Source organism: Acanthochromis polyacanthus, chromosome 1 (genome assembly GCF_021347895.1).
Source record: "Acanthochromis polyacanthus isolate Apoly-LR-REF ecotype Palm Island chromosome 1, KAUST_Apoly_ChrSc, whole genome shotgun sequence".
Classification (NCBI taxonomy): Eukaryota; Metazoa; Chordata; class Actinopteri; family Pomacentridae; genus Acanthochromis; species Acanthochromis polyacanthus.
In genome coordinates, this window is record NC_067113.1 from 43,481,425 (window position 1) to 43,504,325 (window position 22,901).

Sequence of the window (22,901 nt, forward strand, 5' to 3'; positions counted from 1 at the left end):
GCATCGAAAATGCTCTCAGCCGAGCTCGGCACCTATGGGAGGTTTTGGATTGACGTGTCAGACGGCGCTGTCCACTAAAAACATCAAATGAGGGAATATCTTTTCACCCTTGTGTCGTCCTGCGGGTCAAAATGAACTGTTTTAAAGTTTGACAATCTGGAAAAATATAAGTATTTTCACAGTGAAATTTCTGATGTCCACATTTTCAACATTTTTGGGAAATCTTTGAACATTTTTTGGTGGAAAAAAAGAAATGTTAAAAAGGTTTCTTTAAGAACATTCACACAAAAAATCAACCAAAATCAGCGAATTTTTATGTGAATGTTCTTAAAGAGAATATTAGAAGTTTTACTGATATATATGTAGTCACTTTAGATATTTTGGGATTTTTTTGGAAGATTTTCACTCATTTTTTGAAAATATTTGCAAAAATTTTCTTGCCAAATGTGTTTTTTTTTTTTTTTAAACTTTTAAGGAATTATTGGAATTTTCTTCCTGAGGGTTTTGCAAATTCTCAGACATTTGGGGGATTTTTTTTGCTGAATTTTTGGATTTTTTTCAGACAAAGAAACAATATTTTTTGGTGCTCGTAAATGAGGACAACGGGAGGGTTAAAAGAATGCCTCCAGTGGGATTTTAGAGCAACTTTAAATAACGTAGAGCAACTTCAGCTAATATAGAGCAACTTTGACTAATTATAGAGCAACTTTAATTCATGTACACTACCGTTCAAAAGTTTAGGGCCTCTCAGAAATGTACTCATTTTTGAAAGAAAAGACGTTTTTTCCAATGAAGATAACATTAAATGAATCATAAATCCTGTCAAAACATTGCTAATGTGGAAAGGAAACAGAGAGACCAACATAATCCAGGCCATGAGAGCAGATATTTAGATTTCACGTCACATCCTTTCAACTGATGTGGAATTTCTGATTGAAAATTAGGCTAAACAAGCACAGAATGGAGCTGCATAAAGAAATACATTTCACAGACAGGACATCTTTGGACCCCTGAACATCATCTTTATTGTCATGACTTCAATTTCCAAACCGTCAAACAAACAAGTAATGCAGAGAGAAGCTGAAATCCACCAAATCAAACACCACAAGTACCGTGTTTATCCAACACTTTAAGGAATTAATTTTACCATCATCGGCTCACTTCTCAAGGTACCGAAAAGTACCTTCATAAAAACAAACTCTGCTTTAGCAGAAAGAAAAAAAAGAAATCAAACACAGCAGTTTTGGTCAGTTGCTGGCAATGTAAGTCTTGGATTTTGTGCTTTTTTTCTCCTATTATCTGAGGTTGCAGAAGGCACATGTGCATCGATCGGTTCATGGAATTGCGCTTTAAGCTTTGCTTAGTGTTTCTCTGAAGAAATAAGACAAGTGTGCGAGTGCACGTACGACACATGAAGCTCCCTCTGAGCCGCTTCAGTCCCAGAACTGTCGCTTCTAATCCCCATAAACCTGGCAGTGTAAAACCAAAGCCATATTTATGATTATCTGCTATGTACAGTACAGAAAGACAGGATATGTGTTTTAAGGTTAGTAGTGAATTATGGATAAACATGTACGCCAATGCCATAATTGGAGTGTAAACTTCAGGAATATTGTGGCCCATAGGTTTGAAAGCATGCCGTTATGTCGCCCTCGTTAGTGCCTCTCATGCGTTTATCCAGGAAGTCCTTAAAAACATCCACAGCTGCTCTGGAAGTAGAACAACAGCAAACTCTGCAAGATCCAGTGTATAGTTACAGGGAACCTCTTGGAGAAATGGGATGTAAATGACAAAAACGAGACACACTGACAAAAATCAAGACACAAAATTGACAAAAACAAGACAGAAACCAATAAAACGAGACGTAATTTCTTGGCCGCATCTGCTCACACTTTGGTTTCCAATTTATTGATATTCTGAATAACTGCAGCATTAGAAATCAACAATTTAGTAAGTCGTGTTACAAACTGAGTAAATTGGTTCTCCTAGATTGTGGGTGTCAAACATGCGGCCTGTGGGCCAAAAGCGGTCCTCCAGAGGGTCCAATCCGGCCCTCAAAGTGTAAAAATTACAGAGAAGACATGAACTGCAGATTGTAAATTAGTAAAACTGTAAATTTTAAAATAGTTTCTAGACAATTACAAGTTGTTTTGATCATAAAGTAAAATATTAGATTGTTCTTTTGTGTCTAATTTTTGTAATATTTTGTCGTTTTTTGTCTGACTTCTGTCGTTTGTCTCACGTTTTTGTTGTTTCCTTTTTGTCTCGTTTGTGTTTTTGTCTTATTTTGTCATCTTGTTTCACTTTATTCGTTGTTTCGAGTATCATTTGTGTCATTTTGTCTTTTTTTGTCTCGCTTGTGGTGTTTGACTTTTTTTGTCGTTTTGTTTCTCGCTTTTGTCATTTTTTTTCAGGGTTTTTGAATTTAATTTATTTTAAGAAATTTCAGAGTATTCATGATGTTTTTAAAAAGATAATTCCTTAAATGTAGACTTTTCCAGAACATAGCTTTTTTTTGTGCTAAAACAAAGGAAAAATTAAGAGTTGTGGTTATTTTTTGATTATTGTTCTGTCATTTTACTGGTCCGGATCACTTGAGATCAGATGGGGCTGAATGTGGAACTGAACTCAGATGAGTTTGACACCCTGAAGGAGAAAATGAGGGATTGGTTTCAATCTGTAATCTCACTGCTGGATGTCAGGAAACCCTTCACACCGCACCTTTAACCATCTAGATGAAAAAATATTCCGTTAAAAAAGGTTTTCTCAATTAACTTCCCTACGTTTCACATCAATAAACCAACAAAAATGGCAGCCGTGTGGGGGGTAAGAAGTCGAAAAAGATGTCAAACAGACAATAAGTCTTCATCCGGATGGTTTAAAGAGGGTTTGTGGTTCACAGCGAGTGATGTGGGTTTTATCAAAGAAACAAACGGTTAAAGATGACACATGTGAGGCACAAACTGGGCTCAGTAGTGCTGCATCGCTTTCATACTCGTCATTTTAGCTTTTTGTATTTGCATCCACAGCAGTATGTACAATGTAGTGTTTTGAGGCACAGAGTTCATGAGGCGATTGACCTGGCAACCACCACACACTGTTCCCGCTAATGCCACAGCAGCGCAACAATATAAAGCCGCAAACGACAACAACGAGACACAAAATGGAAAAAAGAGGCACGAAAGAACAAAAACAAGGCACGAAATGACAAAAACTGGCAGAAAACGACAAAACCGAGACACAAAATGATAAAAATGAGACACAAAATGACGAAAACGAGACAGAAAATGGCAAAAATGAGACATGAAACAACAAAAATATGACACAAATTGACAAAATTGAGACACAAAATGACAAAAACCAGACAGGAAACGACAAACGAAAGACAAAATGACAAAACAGAGATTAGAAATGACAAAACTGAGACACAAAATGACAAAAACGACACAGGGAACCTACGGGCCTTGGTTCTGCATCGCTTTCATTCTCGTCATTTTAGCTTTTCCTGTTTGCATCCACAGCAGTATGTACAATGTAGTGCGTTTGTTTTGAGGCACAGAGGTCACGAGGCGATCGACCTGGCAACCACCACACACTGTTCCCGCTAATGCCACAACAATACAACCATAAACCACACGGCCGGCCTGTTGAAGCCTCCTGGGCTCCTCTAACCGCTCAGGTCTCTCCATCCCGTCCTGTCCATCAGAGGACGTTGGGGAGGTACAGCGAACACAGCAGCATGTTCTGCCCCAGGGCCGGGAAGCGCCTGAACGCCTCCCACGCATCCGAGAAGATGTTGTACTTGAGAAAGACGCGGTGCTCCAGGCTGGTGGGCAGGCTGACGTCGCGGCTCATTATGTAGATGCCGTCGTTGTGCAGCGTGCACGTCAGGTTCAGACCCGACTTGGACGTGTTCTCCTTCAGCTGGATCCACTCCCCCGTGGTGACGTTGTAGGACTGCACCGTCAGGACGTCCTCCGTCTGGCTGGGACGCCGCTGCTGCCGCCGGCCTGCCTCCAGCTCGTGGGTGTAACCGCCCACCAGGTAGATGGTGTCCTCCACCGACAGCATCTGCTGCTTGCGGATGTGGGCCGAGCAGGACCGGAAGACCGTCCAGGTGTCAGAGGTGGGGCAGTAGCAGAGGACGTTGGTGTTCCTGTCTGTCAAACACGCAGGGGGAAAAAAACACATTAACGGGAGAAAAAAGGCAAAAACGAGAGAAAATGACAAAGCGGAGACAGAAAATGACCAAAACTAGACAGAAAAGGGCAAACCCAAGACAATAAATGGCAAAAACAGGACACAAAATGACAAAAATGAGACACAGAACGACAAAACTAAGACACAAAATGACAAAAGCAAAACAGAAAGCAACAAAAGAACAATCTAGTATTTTACTTTATGATCAAAAAAACTTTTCATGGTCTAGAAACTTTTAAATTTATAGTTTTACTAATTTACAATCTGCAGTTAATGTCTTCTCTGTAATTTTTACACTCTGAGGGCCGGATTGGACCCTCTGGAGGGCCGGTTTTGGCCCACAGGCCGCATGTTTGACACCCCTGGTTTAATCCATGCTGAGGCCTAAAATCAAAGGTCACAAAGAGATTTAGGCCTTAAATAAAAAAACAAAACAAACATGCATGATGTCTCATTTTGTGTCATTTTGTTTCTCGCTTTTGTCATTTTGTCTTATTTTTGTAATATTTTGTCTTATTTTTGTTTCTTTTTGCCATTGATCATAAAATAAAATAAAATACTATCATAAAATAAAATACTATCCATCCAGCTGATGAAATGCTGTGTTCTTTTGTAGACACTCTGGGAGTTGTAATGTGTACATGATAAACTGAGGCTGAATGTTGTTGAAGTTTATTTTTCTTAAGAAATTTCAGGTTGTTCATCATGTTTGGTAAAAAGATAATTCCTTAAATGTGAACCGTTTTATACTAAAACAAAGGAAACATTAGGAGTTGTGCTTATTATGCTGTCACTTGAGATCATATTGGTCTGAATGTGGAACTGAGATAGGTCTGACACCCCTGTGCTGATTTATAATCTCTACATGAGTGCCACTTTAACCTCCTTGACTCGAGCTTCAACTCTCACCTCTGGCCGTGTATCCGCCCATGACGTAGATCATCCCCTGACACTCGCAAGCTGAGAACTCGGCCAGCGGATCGGGCATCGAGGACACGCAGGTCCACCAGTCCTGCTCGGGGCTGTAGCACTCCACCGTTCCCAGACACTGGCCTCCCACAGCGTACAGCTTCCCCTGGACCGCCATCAGCTTGAAGTTGGACCTGCAGGAGGGGACAGAGTGAGCCAAACATGACAACACACAAACTCAGCTGACCTGTGAGAGTGCCATAGTCTCCCTCGTTTCACCTCTTCTGGTTGAGCGGAGCCACCTGGTTCCACTCGTTCCTGCAGGGGTTGTAGCAGTGCACAGCAGAGATCTCCTGACTCGTCATCCTGTAGCCGCCGACTATGAACAGGTAGTTATCGAGCACGGCCGAGCCGTACCCTCTGACGTTGATCATGTCTGGAGGCAGGTTGTTGGCCAGCGGCTTCCAGCGCTGCTCCACCTCCCCGTACCTCAGCATGGACCAGGGCTCGTCCTGGTCGGGGACGTCCAGGGACAGACAGGTGAAGTCTCCGATGGCCACCAGGGTGGCGGTGCCTTTCATCCTCATCTCCCTGACCTGGTCCCTGACGGCAGAGGAAAGGCTGCCGAACTCAGGTCGCCTCAGCATGGGGTGGAAGTAGCAGCTCATGTACTTGAGGCAGGCGTTACGCAGGTCATGAGTCCCGTACACCTCAGAGAGACTGTACAGCTCCACGCAGTTGTCCAGCCGGATCTCCGAGGTGAGGAGCTTAAGGATGGAGGTGACCTGTAAGAAGGAGGCTGTCTCGATCAGGTCCTCCAAGGTCTCGTTGACTACCTGGACTTTGGAGGTGTTGATGAACTCCAGGACCAGCTCCAGACCGGGGACGCTGAGCCCCTGCAGCTGCACAGAGTCCTCCGTGGACTCCCTCATCCCGGAGCTGTACAAGGCGCGGAAGTAGTCGCTCTTCTCGATCAGCTTCTTCTTGTTCACCTCGTAGATCTTGTCCTCCACGACGATGGCAATAATCTGGTCAGATGACATGGTGAGGCCGGGAGTGTTTTTATATTCCAGGCTGAGTTTTGTTTATGCTTGCCCTTTGTCAGCCTCCTCAGCGAGTCACCGTTTACATTTCCCCGGTGAGGGAGCTCCGTGGCCGGTCTATATATGGTAATGTTCAGCCCATAGATCCATGGAGCCGGGGAAGCTAACCAGCGGCTAGCGTAGGAACAGCTGCAACTGCTACCAGATAAACTAGCCGAAAGAGCCTTTTCCTCGGGTTACCATTCCTGACAGTCCAATAAAACGCGGCTTCGCTTTTTAAAGAAGTCGTCTAAACAGGGCGGGTCATTTCTGACAGCAGCAGTAACATTCTCCATGGCATTTTATCAGCGTTTTGCAGATCGAATGGGCTGTCAAACATTAACTGTTTTGATTCTGCACCAAACGTCACTTCCCGGTTTCTTCTTCGTGTGTATTTTAATGTGGAGCTGCTGCCGCCTGCAGGTCAGTAAAGTTGCTTCACTTAAGCTGAAGTTGCCATTTTCGCCATGTTTTTATGTTCAATAACTCATACTGTGGCTGATTTATAAGAAATTTGTCATAATAAAATGGAGTGTATGTAGGAGCTATTTTGGTTTTAAAGCTCAAAATAAGAAAGAAAAACTCATTTTGAGAAAACAGCATCCAAAGATAGGTCATTTTAATGAAATCTAAGCACACAAAATGTCATAAATAATAACTTGATACATGCATACCTTTAATTTAAGTGTATTTGGAAGCATTATAATTAATATGAATTATGGGTTTAAGATTTTATACTGACGTTTTAAAAAGATAAGTGTATGGATCTTTGTGTAATTTAATCATTTTCAGTCTGAAATTTAATAAATTAACTTAAATCTGACCTCTCAGTTGCTGCTGCTGGTGCGTTCAGGGTTAAAATCAACTCAGCACTTCTGTTGTCCATCTCCAGCTGTCAATCAAGATAACGATCCATGTCACACTCATGGCGTCACTGTCAGGGGGAAAGAGGTAGTCAAAGTAGCGGAAACTAACTAGACTGAGACAGGAATTCCCGCCTTCAAAGTAAAAGCATACAGTTTTTGGTGAAACGTGCGGATAGCTGGGGTTTGATTAGAGTAACAAAAAAATTCTTAAACTTTGTAAGATAAATTTATAATGTATGTGCAGATGCTGATGATAAAGAGCTGTAAATTAATTCTAGTGCACAAAATCATGTGGCGCTATGTTTGCTTGCTTTATCCAGTCAACAGTCTAAAATCCAAGTCTATTAAATTAAATGCTGTGGTAAAGAAAATATTCACAATTTGTATGGTTGGAATCAGCAAGCATTTAATATTTTTGCTTTAAAACGATCATTTCAATGTAAAAATACCAGCCAGTTGAAAAGAATAAGCCAAAAGTAGGATTTTTATTCACAAATTTAGGGTGTGATGAATGCCACCATAGTGACCTTAGTGTTGCTTCACAAAAACACGTTATGTTTATGTGCCGAATGAAAAGGCATAAAGTCATTTTAAATGAAACCCAAGCAATTATTACAACTAAATAGTAGTCATTGTTAGTATTGTTTATGTTTTTGTCATTTATAGCAATTAAACGTGCTATTTTTATAGTACATTTAAAGCAAAAGATGTCCGGTCAAAATGCTTTCCAGTAGAAAAATAACATGAAGAAGATTAAAAATGGAGGTTAAGAATAATTATTAGTTGTTTGAGGTATATTTAGCAGGCTAATAAAAATATGAAATAAGTAAATAAATGCAACTTTACCAGATTATTATTGTTATTATTTTATTTGATTATAGCTATTATTTATTTATTATTGTTATTATTATTGCAATTAAATTTTTTAGCCGTTTATCATTATTATTATTATTATTATATGCTATAGCTAGTATATATTTACTGTAATTATTTTTGTTATAATTAATATTATATATTACATCTACTGTATATTGCATATAACTAATTTCCGATTATGATTATTATTGTTATTGTTATTGTTATTATTATACTGTTATTATTATCACTATTATTGCGCTATGCTCCCATAGTATCTGAATTATGGAAATCAATCTGACTAATTTTCTCGAAGTTACAACTCTACAAAAATACACATGAAAACCCAACCAATCCAATGATTTCTTAGACTCTATATGAACCATTTTTTTCTATGATTATTTCTCCCTTCTTTTCCCGTTTTTTTTCTTTTCACCGGCAGAACCAATCATTTGTATTTCATCGTGATATTTTATAATCTCTATTGTTATTTTCAGACAATAGGAATAGTACTAAATGAAGTACAATGCTTTATTGTGAGAGGTAGGACCGGAAGTGTCCGTGTCACAGTGCGTTAGTTGACGCTGGTGGTTGGAGGAGGAGGGCGGCTGACGGACAGGCGGACACGGCGCATCAATGACAGGGACACCTCTCCGACTCTCGCCGCTCAGCCTCTTTCATGTTCGTGACTCCAGGCAGCGGACCGGCGGCTGTTTGTGATCCGAGCTGAGGATGTGGGAGCCGGTGTGGGCCTCCTGGTTCTCCCGCTGCCTGGTGCTCATCATCAGCGCGCACACATCAGCGGTGTCGTCCGAGGGAGACCTGCGGCCGTGCGATAAGGTGAGTGTTGTCACTGTTTTATTTTTGTTATTATTATCATTATTGTCTGCTAATGCCGTGATTTCACTGCAATAAATACAAGTGAGATGTAGATAGATCTCAGTAGGATCCTCATTGTTCTTTTTTTAATTTTTGTTTACCTATTTTAATGCGGCAACAAGTCAAGAAAATGGTCATGCGTGCAGGAATAAACATCCAAATTAGATCCAGAAGGCTTCTTCCATATGCACAATTTAAAAAAAAAACACCCCTGCTGCTCCATCTCCATAGAGGCTCAGCAGGGTCTGGATCTATGCGGTCCTCCTCACACTGCTGATCGGCTTAAAATGCCCTTCTTGTTGACTATAAACACGCTGCATAACGAGATGACGCCGTCTGCTGGCCTCCGTCCCTCACCCTGAGCAGCGTCCTGTCGGCGGCCAGTCCGGCCAGGATTACCCGCGGAAGAGGAGACCGAACCGGGCTGCTGCTGTCAGGGTTTCAGTCATCATCAGATGGTGTATTTTTTCTTTTTTTTCTTCTTTTTTTAACCTTTATTATATAGAAAGAGTTTAAGTGAGACATCACTGCATCATTTAGATCAAATGTGTCAAACTTAAGACCCGCGGGCCACATCCGGCCCGTAATACAATTATATCTGGCCCGCGAGATCTTTTTACATTAATCTATTATTATTGTTGGCCCGAAGATATGAAGCGCTGATAACACACAAACTACAGATCCCATAATGCAGCGCAACAGCTGCCTTGCCGAATGATAGGTTACCTGGGAACATTTCCGCGTCATTTAAGTCAAGCGTCTGTTCTTGTCTGCAACCCTATTGTAACGTCAAAGCTAGCCCTTAACTATGGCGAAAAGAAAAGTTGATTCTGAAAACAGCCTTTCAAAGCGATGGGAGGCTGAGTTTATGTATGTTGACATTGCCGGTAAAGCCATGTGTCTTATTTGTGGAGCTAATGTGTGTACTACTTGACATGAAAACACACATCAGACCAATCGTGCGTACTTCAATATGTCTAAATTTATAATTGTGAATAAGCTGAAAATGTAATTTGTTGTTATTACAACAAATTTGGAAAAAACACAAGATTTCCCAGAATACACAGCAGCAGCAAGTCCTCATGCTTACTTTCCTATGACAGTTACCATCCCCTGAAGCTCAGCAGGTTAAACGGATAACTTATAAACAGGAGCAATACGTAGTGGTCAGGGGTTCAAATCCAGCTCATGGCCCTTTGCTGAAGGTCTTTAAAGTAAGTTTATTTTTACAAAATGGCCCAACAGCAAAGAACACTGAATGTTTTGATTTGTTATTTTTACTTTTGTGGAAAAGCATCATTTTTATTTCATTTTTTTCATGTTTTTTTTTTTTTTTGCAGCATGTTCATAGTTGTAACTTTTGTAATTTTGACAAGAGACATTTTGATAGAGAACAAAGTATTTCAATTTATACAAAGTTTAAGTTTATTTATTGTGGGATAATATTTCTGTCTGTTTTTATTCCTATTTATGTTCCAAAAACATTTACTTTTAGTGTGTTCAATAAATGTTTATCCGGCTTCCGTGTTGCTGCCACCTGCCTCAAGCACCGAGTCGCGTGCTGCGTCACAGAGCGCCCTAGCAGACAATGTGGGAGCTGCAGTCTGATCAAACAAATGCAGTAGTAATGTAGGTCATAATTTTTCGAATGTTTTTTGATATTGTGGATGAATTCCACGGGCCGGGTTGGACCCCCTGGCGGTCCGGTACCGGTCCGCGGACCGTACATGTGTCTGCACACAGTATACATTACAAGTAATACTCTCAACCTGTGTGCGGAGGGCCACTCGATCCACAACATTGACATCAGAAAACCGCTCACCCACACGACGCCACACACACTGTCTGCCATCTGCCGTGAACAGTGTAAACCGGGATTCATCAGTGAAGAGAACACCTCTCCAACGTGCCAGACGCCATCCAATGTGAGCATTTGCCCACTCAAGTCGGTTACGACCACAAACTGGAGTCTGGTTGAGGCACCGATGAGGACGACGAGCATGCAGATGAGCTTCCCTGAGACGGTTTCTGACAGTTTGTGCAGAAATTCTTCGGTTATGCAAACCAATTGTTTCAGCAGCTGTCCGAGTGGCTGGTCTCAGACCATCTTGGAGGTGAACATGCTGGATGTGGAGGTCCTGGGCTGGTGTGGTTACACGTGGTCTGCGGTTGTGAGGCTGGTTGGATGTACTGCCAAATTCTCTGAAACACCTTTGGAGACGGCTTATGGTAGAGAAATGAACATTCAATACACGAGCAACAGCTCTGGTTGACATTCCTGCTGTCAGCATGCCAATTGCACGGTCCCTCAAATCTTGCCTGTGGCATTGGGCTGTGTGATAAAACCACCTTTCAGAGTGTCCTTTTACTGTGGGCAGTCTAAGGCACACCTGTGCACTAATCATGGTGTCTAATCAGCATCTTGATATGGCACACCTGTGAGGTGGGATGGATTATCTCAGCAAAGGAGAAGTGCTCACTGTCACAGATTTAGACAGATTTGTGAACAATATTTGAGAGAAATGGTGATATTGTGTATGTGGAAAAAGTTTTAGATCTTTGAGTTCATCTCATAAAAAATGGGAGCAAAAACAAAAGTATTGTGTTTATATTTTTGTTGAGTGTAGATATAGGCTTGCAAAGTCAGGAACTGCACTTGCACGGTTATGATTCGCAAACGTTGTTGAACAGCTACACATGTAGAGACGTACTGACGTTTTACGGTGATTCAATGACGTGGCTCTGACTTGACTCCTTGCTAATTGAAAAGCAAACCGGTTCTTAAGGGCTTGACACACTGTGCGAATTTCAGCCATTCAAGATGAAAGATAACAATCATGGGAGATTCTTTGGTTTTGGCTCTAAATCGGTGATCCTACATCGCACAGTGAGACAGGAAATAATAATGATGATGGTAAGAATAAGAATAATGATGATATTAAAGCAAACAGAACTCTGATATCGGAATAGTATCAGTATCGGCAGATATCCAAATTCAGGTATTGGATTGGAAGTGAAAAAATGTGGATTGGTGCGTCCCTAATCATGACGAGTGTGTGTTTGGCAGCATGAATGAAGGAGGATTTGTTGCAGAAGAGACTCTGAGTTTGGTCTGAAGGTTGTTAATGTGATGAATCCAGCCAGAATTAATCCCGATATTTATTGGCTTCTGTTTGTAGTCTTATATTTTATAAATGGACACAGTCTGAGAATTTTTTTTGTTCACAAGAGAACAAACTAGCACATTTCTGCAAATGGCAATTATTCTCCTAATGTGCTGTGTCAAGGACGGTCCAGCTGGTTGGATGATGAACAGATGAGCTCCAGATTATGAGAGTTTCTCCACTAGACACCAAACAAAGCGTTCCATTTTCCTTTTTCCCAACAAATAACTCAGCTTTGAGTTTTGTGTGACAGAATAGGACTCATGCTTGACCTTTCATTTAAAAATCCAGTTATTCATGGCTGTCAGTCTGTTAAATCAATAACAACCTGCTCCACCCAGCATCTAGGGAGTGATTCTAATTATTTATATTGGATTAGATGAGATTTAGCTTCATTGTCAACAGCACAACAAAATACAGCTTAACGTTAACCCTGGTGTCATCCTCCGGGTCAGCTTTACCCGTTTTAAAGTTTGAAAATGAGGGGTAAAAAAAATATTTTTACACTGAAATGTCTGTTGTCCAAATGACAAAAACATGAGACAAACGACACAAAAGACAAAAAAACAAGACAAAACATGACAAAATTAGACAAAAACCACAAAAATGTGACAAAAAACCAAGTGAGACAGAAAGGAAACACAAAATGAAAAAACATGACACAAACAACAAAAAGACAAAAAAAACAAGTCAAAACATGACAAAATTAGACAAAAATGGCCAAAAACACAAAAAATATACAAAAAAAAACAAGTGAGACAAAAAGGAAACATAAAATGACAAAAAACACGAGAGAAATGACAAAGTCAGACCTAAAAAACAACAAAAATTAGACACAAAATGACAAAAATCAAAAGATACACAACAAAGCAAAAAGAGAATTTTTTTTTAACATTTTTTGGTGGAAAAAAGTTTTTGTTTCTTAAGAACATTAAAGAATATTTGGTGGATTTTGGTTGATTTTTTTCGTGAATGTTCTCAAAGAAAACATTCGAAGTTTTGCTGATATATATGTAATCATATTAGATATTTTAAGAATTTTTTTTGGAAGATTTTTACTCATTTTTGAAAATAATTACAAGAATTTTATTGCCAAATTTGGAGGATTATTTTTTTTAAATAAAACTTTTAAGGGAAACTTTTCAGGAATTATTGGAATCTTCTTCCTGAAGGTTTTGCAAATTTTTTGGATTTTTTTTGCTGATTTTTTTTTTTTTGTCAGACAAGGAAACTTATTTTTTTGGTGCACGTAAATGAGGACAGCAGGAGGGTTAAAGCAGATGAGGTTATGAAACTAAGACGGGATCTACACGAAATATGCAGAATAATGCGGAAAATTCAAAGTGTCTCTGGCTGTCATGTGGCCATGTTAGTGTAATGTGAAGGTGCCAAGAAAAATAGTGCTCTGGGTGTGATATAAACAGTAAGCGGTTATGTAACGTGCAGAGTTGAGCATGGTGAGAATATTTTTGTTGTCCACAGATGACCTAAATGTAGCTGTAGACGCAGAAGAATCACAATTTCAGGGTTTTTAAAAACACAAAAAGCAACAAATGTTTATGTTTTTGACAAAAGGCAGAAACATTAGTGCCTATGTTTCCTGTTTGGGTCCCATCGCATCCTTAAACCTCCACAGGATGGCTCGATGTGGGGCTGAATTTTATCCCCTGTCCCCTCTCGCTTCCTCCCATCAGTCTCCATGACGACCACTGTTAGTCACCCGGGAGACCAGCAGAACACATTAGCCCGTGTCCTTTTCTATCAATCTCACCTTTCTACCCTCTCCCTCTGTCAGCACACTAGCACCAGCCCTCCTGTTTGTGCATCAAACAGCAGGTGCATCAGAATTCTACATGTTAATGAAGTGGCTTCTACAAGGCAAATACGCAATTTGTATGTTTGTTTGCATGCAGGAGGAGGAGATGTGCAGCATGAATGGTTGTGTTTGTTTCTGTGGCGAGGTGACGGTCATTTAGAAGAGCTTGGCTTATCTGTACAGCACACATAGCCGTCTGAAAACCATCTCTGTCACCGACTAATTCCCCGTTTAGACACATTGCGGGTCATTTCTGTGATTGTTTCAATTTAATTAGCTGTTCCTTGATCCTCCACTGCCTCCAGTCGCCTGCACGCTCGGCTGATTTGTCTGCCCAGCTGAACAGCAGGTTCGGGGGAGGAGATGGAGATCTGCCAGAGCGAGGCTTTGGACTCAAAAAAAGTTGCATTACAAGTGCGAAGCGTGTCCTACTTATGGGTTTTGTTCTTACGGCTGTAACAACTGATGGTTTTCGTCAAAAACTCAATGTCAAAAACTCCCATCAGGATTTCCATAAATATTCAAGTTGCATGTTTCATTCAACTAGTAGTCCTAAACCTGGAAATAATTTAGTTTCTTATCATAGAAAACTAAGAAGAAATAAGAATATTTACAATTAGTCAGTGATCAGTGCTGGTTTATTTTCTGTTAGCTGAATGATAAATAAAAATAACTGATTTATTCAGGTTTTAGCTAAAATGAAATTATTGTAAATCGAAATTAAAGCTGCAAGCAGCTTTGATCGGGCCCTCGCATCCTTGCTGGTCAGTGAATCCAAGCATGTCCACCAGGCAGCGCTGTGACTGAGAGCGTATTTCGGCCACTGGATGTGATGAGGGCCGGACTCTGATCACAAATGTAAAATTTCAGGCAAATTGGAGCATGTACATGCTAGTTATGCAGCACTTCCTGTCCATATACTAGGTGGCGCTGTAACTGTGACTGTATAATTGGTGTATGGAATTCATCAGGGCCGGACTCTGATCACAAATGTCAAATTTCAGGCAGATTGGCGCATATACGCGTTAGTTAGACAGCACTTCCTGTTTCATGGCGAATTGACGAAATTTGGCCAGCTGCCATTTCCGCACCCTGAGACTTTTACAGAGCTTTTTGATGACTTTTGATCACCCATGCCTGGTGTATTTCCTGGCCAAATTTCAGCTCTGTCCGGGCTACCTTTTAGCTTGCCAAAATATGGCACATAATTCAAAATGGCCGATTTCCTGTTGGGTTTTTGGTACAGATGTGTGCCACATTTCGTAGCTGTAGATGAAACATGGATCGGAGGCTGAATTTTCATAATACTACAGGGGACGCCATGGAGTCATTTTTGAAATATCAAATTTTTGGCCACTCCTGATGTGTGTGCAAATTTTAATGCGTTTTCAAGAACTTTTAGGGCCTCAATTATGCAAGAAAGGAAAGGAAAAACCCATGGGTTTCAATAGGGTCTTTGCACTGCTGGGTGCTCGTACCCAATCTAAGAAGAAAGAAGACAATACGCAATAGGATGTCAAATGTAGAAAAGTAAATGAACAGAAACAGACTCTCAGTTGTCATCTCTGGTTCTGTTTGGTAGCATGTTTCTCTACAAACAGAAGTCGCTTTGGGCAGAATGGTCGTCTATATTCATGTGAAATCAGTTCAGACAATGAGCAGCTGTCCTTAGGAAGAAGCGACTGTACACATGACCTGCTGCCATGCTCTTAATGGACCATTAGTGTTCCAGTAGTTGGTTGCCGTGGTGATCGGGGTTGGCCATTGCTTTCACCCTGGAAACCTCCATGTTCTCTTTTGTACGTCTGGCTTTTGTTTGTTATGGAACCATGGCAGACTTGTACTCTTAACAGTGTTTTAGAGTTCACATCATTGCCCATGTTGCTGAAGGTTGTTGGGACTGTGTTCATTGTCTTCATCATACAAATACAACATGATCAAGTCTCACAAACTTTGAGTAATTCTAAATAGGTTGTGTGTATTAGTTTTCTAGAGGTTCAGAGGTTTTATTCACATTTTGAGTTGAGTTTGTAAGCTATGTTTATTCTGTATTAAGTACAAAGCTTAATGGTTGTCCAGAATCTGACCCAAATCAATGGACTGACCAAAAATCCATAAAGATACTGACTGAAGCACACAAATGGGATGGTTTATTGATCTGTGTATGTGTGTGTATTCTGCAGACAGACTACTACTATCAGTACACAGAGTGTGACGGCACAGGATCACGATGGAGGGTCGCCATCCCCCACAATCCAGGCTCCTGCTCAGACCTTCCACCTCCAACCAGAGGAACAGACTGCTGTGAGTGCAGCTTTAGTGTGTTTGTGTTTATACCTGGGGTCAGTATATAATTGTGGGACTTTTTGCATCATAGTTGACATTTTTGATGTTTTCAGGCCTAAAATCAACATGGCCGACTATAGCCAAACACCACATGGCATTTTTACAGAAAGATTCTTCTAAATATTATATATACAATTTAGTGAAATTAAAATTGAAAGTTATTTATAAAGATATTGTAGTAAACCTGTTGATATGCCATAAATCCACACTTGACTCACAGACTACTTTATATTAAATAAGTCAGAAAGCCTTGGAGTTTTGCCAGTCTTTTCTTCAGGAGGAAATGACATCATGTGGAGCAGGTCATGTGATCTGGAATTAACACACTTCCTTGAGAGGTGTTTTTGTAATGGATAACTTAGCTTAAAGTCATACGATTTGTTATTTTCTATGTAAAATTTGCCAAAAAAGAAATATCTGCCTTTATTATCTCAACTTAATAAAAAGAACACAATCAAAGCAATTTTTGAATCAGCTCATTTTATTATTGTTTAGCTAATTAGAAGGTGGTTGTTATTAAACTGGAACAGTTATTTAGTTGACATTTTAGTCATAGCCAGTCATTTTTTTTTATTATAAACCGAGACACAAAATGACAGAAATGAGACAGAAAATGCAAAACGAGACAGAAAATGCAAAATGAGACAGATAATGACAAAAGTGAGACACAAAACGACAAAATGACAAAAAGAGAAACAAAATGATAAAAACGAGACAGAAAACGATAAAATCGAGACAAAATGAAAAGTCGAGACATGAAATGACAAAATGGTCCTACAAAAATGAGACATGAAACGAGAAAACAAGACAAAATGACAAAAACGAGACAGAAAGTGACAAAATGAGACCTATTATTGTTCAACTACATAGAAGGTGGTTGTTATTAAATGCAGACGGTTATTTAGTTGACATTTTACTGATATCCAGTTATTTTTTGTTAATAAGTGATTGTTTCCATGATAAATAATTATAGAATTTGTAAAGACATGATCAAAATGAACGTAAAATACATTTTTACTGTTAATAAAAATGTATACAAGATATATCCCATGGACTTGGAACAAAGTTTTCAGACACCCTTAAACTTTTACACAATCTCAGATATTATCATTGAATATATGTTTTCTTCAGCCTTCTCCTGTCTGGCTGGGAAGTTTCTGGAGATGTCCACTCAGCAGTGCACACCATGTGTAGCTGGTTCCTACTCTCTGGGCAGCGGCCTCCGTTTTGACCAGTGGGACGCCATCCCTGCCGGCTTCACCAGCCTGGCCAGCTTCCTCGATGCAGGGCCCAACGGAGAGGACATTCAGGCCTGTAACAGGTGAAGACAGCATCTTTACCACACAGTAGGCAGACAAACATGAGGAGAAGTATGGAGGTGTTATTGTCGCCCTGTTTGTCGTTGTTGCAGCTCGTCGTGGACGCCGCAGGGCGTTTATCTGGAGTCTAACCGCGACGAGTGCACAGTGTCGCTGGTTTACGCCGTCCATCTGGAGAAACAAGGTTCTGTTTCCTTCACCTACCAGTACCCCGACAACAACATCTTCTTTGAGTTCTATGTAAGTGTGGAAAATCAGAGGCTGCCATTTTTCTGATTTCACAATATATCAGTGCTGATGATCTTATGTCACTAGTGGATGATCACTAGCGGATGATTTTGTTCCATATATATATCTCTATAGATCAGGGGTCGGCAACTTTTAACACTCAAAGAGCCATTTCGACCCGTTTCCCACAGAAAAGAAAACACCGGGAGCCGCAAAATCCTCTTGCCATTTAAAATGAAGACAACACTGCATATATCGCTTTTTTACCTCTATGATAGATAGATAGATTTTTATATATTTAGCATTCACATTTCCCACCGAGACGGCCAACATACTGTTAAGCGTCTTCCATGTTAAATTCTTCCTTATTTACAGCCAGCAAACATGATTTCATGCAAAGATAATCTATAACAGCTGCAGTAAAATCTGCCTAAATGTCCTTAATTTTTATGAAGTTTTTTTTTAATTCATGGGCTTTTTCATCCTAAAACAAAGATTGTATCAAAGAAATAGTATGATATTTTGGGAAAAACCCTCATGGAAGGGATTAATGTTAACTGGCTAAATCTGAAGCTACAGCCAGAATTTAGCTTAGCTTAGCATAAAGGAAATGGCAGAGCAGTTATTCTGTCCAGATTTAAATAAAACAGCCTTCCAACACCTGTACAGTTCAGTAATTGTAATGATGCTCAGTTTTGTAAACAAACTGAAGTGTAAAACAAGTTGTATCAGGCAACCTTGTGACGCTAAACCCATGCTAGTTTCGTAGTGGATGTGCAGATATAAGAGTAGCATTAACCTTGTAATTCAACTCTCAACAAGAAAGTAAATATTTATCATGGTGGTTATGGTCAAAACTCATAACTTCACTTGTTTAATAGTAAATTACTGCTGAGTAACAGCAGCAGTTGTGGCTAAACCTCACTGTTTCCATGTGTTTAGGTCCAGAATGAACAGTGTCAGGAAATGGCCCAAACTGATGATCAGAAATGGATCAAAGTCACGAATAATGGAGAGTGGGACACACACACAGTGAGTATACAGTGTGTATGTGCGTGTTGGTACAGTAATATGAGTCGTATGTGGATCACTGTGTGTGTCTCTGCTTCAGGTGAGCCTGAAATCCGGTACAAACATCCTCTACTGGAGAACCACAGGGATACTGGTGGGCGGGAAGATGGTCAAACCTGTGCTGCTCAGGAACATCCAGATAGAAGGTGAAGTCTTCACCCTCGTGTCGTCCTGCAGGTCAAAATTGACCCGGTTTAAAGTTTGAAAATGTGGGAAAAAAAGACATTTCACAGTGAAACTTCTGATGTCCAAATTTTCAACATTTTTGGGAAATCTGTGAACATTTTATGGTGACAAAAGAAATGCTGAAAATGTTTTTTTAAGAACATTCACATAAAAATCTACCAAAATCCAGCGAATTTCGCTGGATTTTGGTTGATTTTTATGTGAATGTTCTTAAGAGAATATTAGAAGTTTTGCCGATATATATGTAATCACTTTAGATATTTTTAGAATTTTTTTTGGAGGATTTTTACTCATTTTTTGAAAATATTCGCAAGAATTTTCTTGCCAATTTTTTTAAAATAAAAATTAAGGAATTATTGGAATTTTCTTCCTGAAGGTTTTGCCAGTTTTCAGAAATTTGGGGATTTTTTTGCTGAATTTTTGATTTTTTTTCAGACAAGGAACAATATTGTCTGGTGCCCGTAAATGAGGACAACGGGAGGGTTAAATATATGACTCAGACGGACAATGAGACACTCAAGAACTCAACTATAGTGTTTCACATTTGCGATGGATCTTCTAAGTTTGAAGAATTCTTTAATTTAAAGTGCTACCAATAACTTCCTGATCATGTGTGTGTTTCTGCTGCTGTGTCCAGGTGTCGCCTACACATCAGAGTGTTTTCCGTGTCGACCCGGCTGGTTCAGCCCGAACCCCGGCTCCTCCTCCTGTGAGCCCTGTCCCAGCAACACCTACTCTGTGAAGGGGGCGTCTTCCTGTACATCCTGCCCTGAACACCACTACTCACGTATGTATCGTGTCAGCAGCACATTATACCAACACTAAATGCTCTTTTATTTAGCCAGATAAAACCAATTGAGATCAGGTTCTCTTTCACAAGGGTGACCTGGCCAAGAGGTCAGCATCATAAAACGATTACAAGGCGGTGACAGCAGAAGTTAAAATATACAGTTTTGAAGGTGCAGTGTGTTCTACAATAAAAAGTGCGGGAGCTGTAACACAGACAACAACAATTTAAAATTTCAAAACACAAGCACTGTGCAATGATCTCACACTGTCTGTGCCTCAGGATAGAACAGAAGGCTCCAAGTGGAATGAATTCAGACAGTTTCAGTCCAATCTGTAGAGTCTTCCTTGCAGAGGGAGCGGCAAAGCTAAAAGCTCTTTTTGTTCGCCGTGTTTCCAAACGATGAGAAGCATGAGGCCAATAGCATGCTAATATCTGAGAGAGCAGTATGTAAACAGTAACCAGATTATACCAGAATTAAATGCTGGAACTCAAGCCTCCAGCCAGGTCAATGTGTCTGATAATGTTTAGTCACTCGTTGTTTCTTCTCCCTGCTCAGATGAGGGATGGGCTGAATGTAAGGTGAGGCCGCCATGCTCAGAGAAGGATTACTTCCAGATCCACACGGCCTGCGACAGCGAAGGGAAGGTCAGCAGAACCCGCACGTTTCACGTTTCATCCACACTCACCCCTTTTACCCTCACAAGGACACACAGGTCAATCTATAACTGAGTGATTTTAAAGTTCATGGGACATATCCTGCATACATTTTTTTTAAAAGTAAAAATGTTTTCATGTTCATTATGATCATGTCTTTACAAATTCCATAATTATTTATTATGGAAACAATCACTTATTAATAAAAATGACTGGATATCACTAAAATCTGTCATTTTTGTCTCATTTTTGTTGTTATGTCTATCGGTTCTGATGTTTTGTGTCTCAGTTTTGTCGTTTTCTGCCTCGATTTTGGGCATTTTATGTTTTGGTTTTGTAGTTCTCCGTCTGGTTTTTGTCATTTTGTGTCACAGTTTTGTCACTTCGTGTCTTGTTTTTGTTATCCTGTGTCTTGGTTTTGTCGTTTTCTGTCTGTTTGTTTTTGTCATTTTGTGTCTCCTTTTTGTCATTTTGTGTCTCAATTTTGTCGTTCTCTGTCTCGTTTTTGTCATTTTGTCTCACGGTTTTGTCACTTTGTGTCTTGTTTTTTTTCTGTGTCTTGGTTTGGTCCTTTTCTGTCGTGTTTTTTGTCATTTTGTGTCTCCTTTTTGTCATTCTGTGTCTCTTTTTTCGTTTTTCTTTTTGTCATTTGTCTCTTGTTCTTTTTTTTTTTTCTTGTTTGGTTTTTTTTCTTTTTTTCTTCATTTTGTGTTCCTTTTTGTTTTTTCTTGTCTCCGATTTTGTCATTTTGTGTCACGGGGAATTGTATAAGAAATAGGATAAGGCTCAGATGTGATGAGCGGAAAGTGGAAAGTGATGAATAGCTTTGTGGGCATTTTGCATGTCATCTGATCCAGAACTGACGTCCTTGGCAGTCCTTGTCCTTCACCTGGTTTGACTCACATTTCTGAAAGTGCTGAGTAAGAATGATGACTGCTAAGGAATAAAATATCCCTCTGTTGTTGATGGTGCTGTTTGTTTTTATTAGCAAAGTAAACTTGTCTTTGTTAATATTACCATGTGTGGTTTCTGTTCCAGACACAGGTGCTGTATCGCTGGGTGGAGCCAAAGATTTGTGTGGAGAACGTCACGGGGGCTGTAGAGCTTCCTGTGACGGGGGCAGAGAGAGCCCCTGCCCTCCCTGCAATCCAGGTTATTTCAACAGCAACGACTCCACCTGTCTGCCCTGCCCAGCTGGACCACTCTGACGGCACCAACCGGTATTAATCTGCCCACTGCGTGCTGTGTTCATAGAATGCAGCTTTGTTTCTGGAGTCACCAACAGCTGTGTCTGTTGATGTTGCTCCATAGTCTAGTAACATAACAGCTATGCAGACAAATTAGTGCTCCTTCAAATTTCTTTTTTTTTTTTTTTAAATTGTCGCAAATACTCTACCGCCGCATGTCTCCACCTTCACAGCAGAGTCCTGCACTGTGTCAGGTACTGGTGAATACTGAGATAAACGACAGATCAGTATCTTGCTCAATATCTACTCTTTGATACGTTGGGTTAATATGACGTTAATTACTCGCGCTTCACATCAAGGAAAGAGGCGGCAGGCCAGAGAATCAGAGGAGTGATGATGAATCATGATAAGAAAAACTGAACCGGAGATCTTCAAGCTGCAAGGCAAAAGGGCTAACCACCACTCCACTACACAGCCCCCTAATGTGTATATATCTCTGTCCTTTGTAATTAATATGCTTGTCAATATCACTGTCCTTTTGTGTATTTGACGCTTACGTGTAGTTTTGTCATCATGCATTACAAGATTGTATGACAGAATTTCATACGTTTTCCATTTATGCTGCTCACAGAAAGACAAATTATTCAACAGATACATCATCAGCTAATACAAATAAACCTAAGCAGAGACAAAGGGAAGTAAAAACACAAGCAACACGCAAGGGAGAGAGATTTCAAAATGAGACAAGAAGTAACAGAAAAGGGACAAAACCCAAAGACAAAAACACTGTCCATCTGCTCACATAATGATCAGACCTGTTCACTTTAATGAGTGATATCTATTTGAGAGGCGACCCAGCCCTAAAAAGATGCTTCTTGTGTAAACAATACATTGTCCCAGGAAGGTAAGCGTATTGTTGGAGCTAAATGAATGTTTTGTGTTGTCTTTGTGTGTCCACCAGCGTGTGCAGAGTGTCCTGCAGGTACAGAGCCGGTGTTGGGTTACGAGTATAAATGGTGGAACGTTCTGCCTTCCAACATGAAGACGTCCTGCTTCAACGTGGGAAACTCCAAATGTGACGACATGAACGGTGAGGATGATAACGCCTGTGGGACTGGAAATACACACACCATATAAATAGTTTTATAATTTTATTGGTGTCTCGGTCATAAAAAATGCAGAAAATGCTACATAAAAGTAACATTGATCATCCAATTACAATACAGTTGCTGGGAAACCTTTGTCCTGGCGTTCATGTACATGTTTTTGGACATTGTAGAGCAGGGGTATGAATCTCATTTTAGTTCAGGTTCCAAATTCAGTCTCATCTGATCTCCAGTGACCGCTAA

At 40.1% G+C, this 22,901-nt stretch overlaps 2 protein-coding genes across 2 annotated transcripts in view; one reads left to right on the plus strand and one right to left on the minus strand.

The window, feature by feature from the left end:
* Window positions 1-999: 999 nt before the first annotated feature.
* klhl42 (kelch-like family, member 42) lies at window positions 1,000-6,597 on the minus strand. Its single transcript, XM_022212201.2, has 3 exons — window positions 5,389-6,597; window positions 5,110-5,303; window positions 1,000-4,160 (listed from the first exon to the last, which is right to left on the minus strand). Exons 1-3 carry the CDS (start codon window positions 6,150-6,152, stop codon window positions 3,703-3,705), a joined length of 1,416 nt encoding a protein of 471 aa, XP_022067893.1. The 5' UTR covers window positions 6,153-6,597; the 3' UTR covers window positions 1,000-3,702.
* A 1,885-nt stretch (window positions 6,598-8,482) lies between these two features.
* LOC110963733 (endosome/lysosome-associated apoptosis and autophagy regulator family member 2-like) overlaps window positions 8,483-22,901 on the plus strand; it is a 28,233-nt gene continuing 13,814 nt past the window's right edge. The window contains 12 exon segments of the mRNA XM_051950455.1: window positions 8,483-8,752; window positions 15,955-16,075; window positions 17,249-17,438; window positions 17,529-17,676; window positions 18,607-18,696; window positions 18,776-18,881; window positions 19,559-19,708; window positions 20,268-20,356; window positions 21,404-21,481; window positions 21,484-21,563; window positions 21,565-21,583; window positions 22,513-22,642. Of these exon segments, the coding sequence (XP_051806415.1) occupies window positions 8,645-8,752; window positions 15,955-16,075; window positions 17,249-17,438; window positions 17,529-17,676; window positions 18,607-18,696; window positions 18,776-18,881; window positions 19,559-19,708; window positions 20,268-20,356; window positions 21,404-21,481; window positions 21,484-21,563; window positions 21,565-21,583; window positions 22,513-22,642 (1,309 nt within the window). The 5' untranslated portion in view covers window positions 8,483-8,644.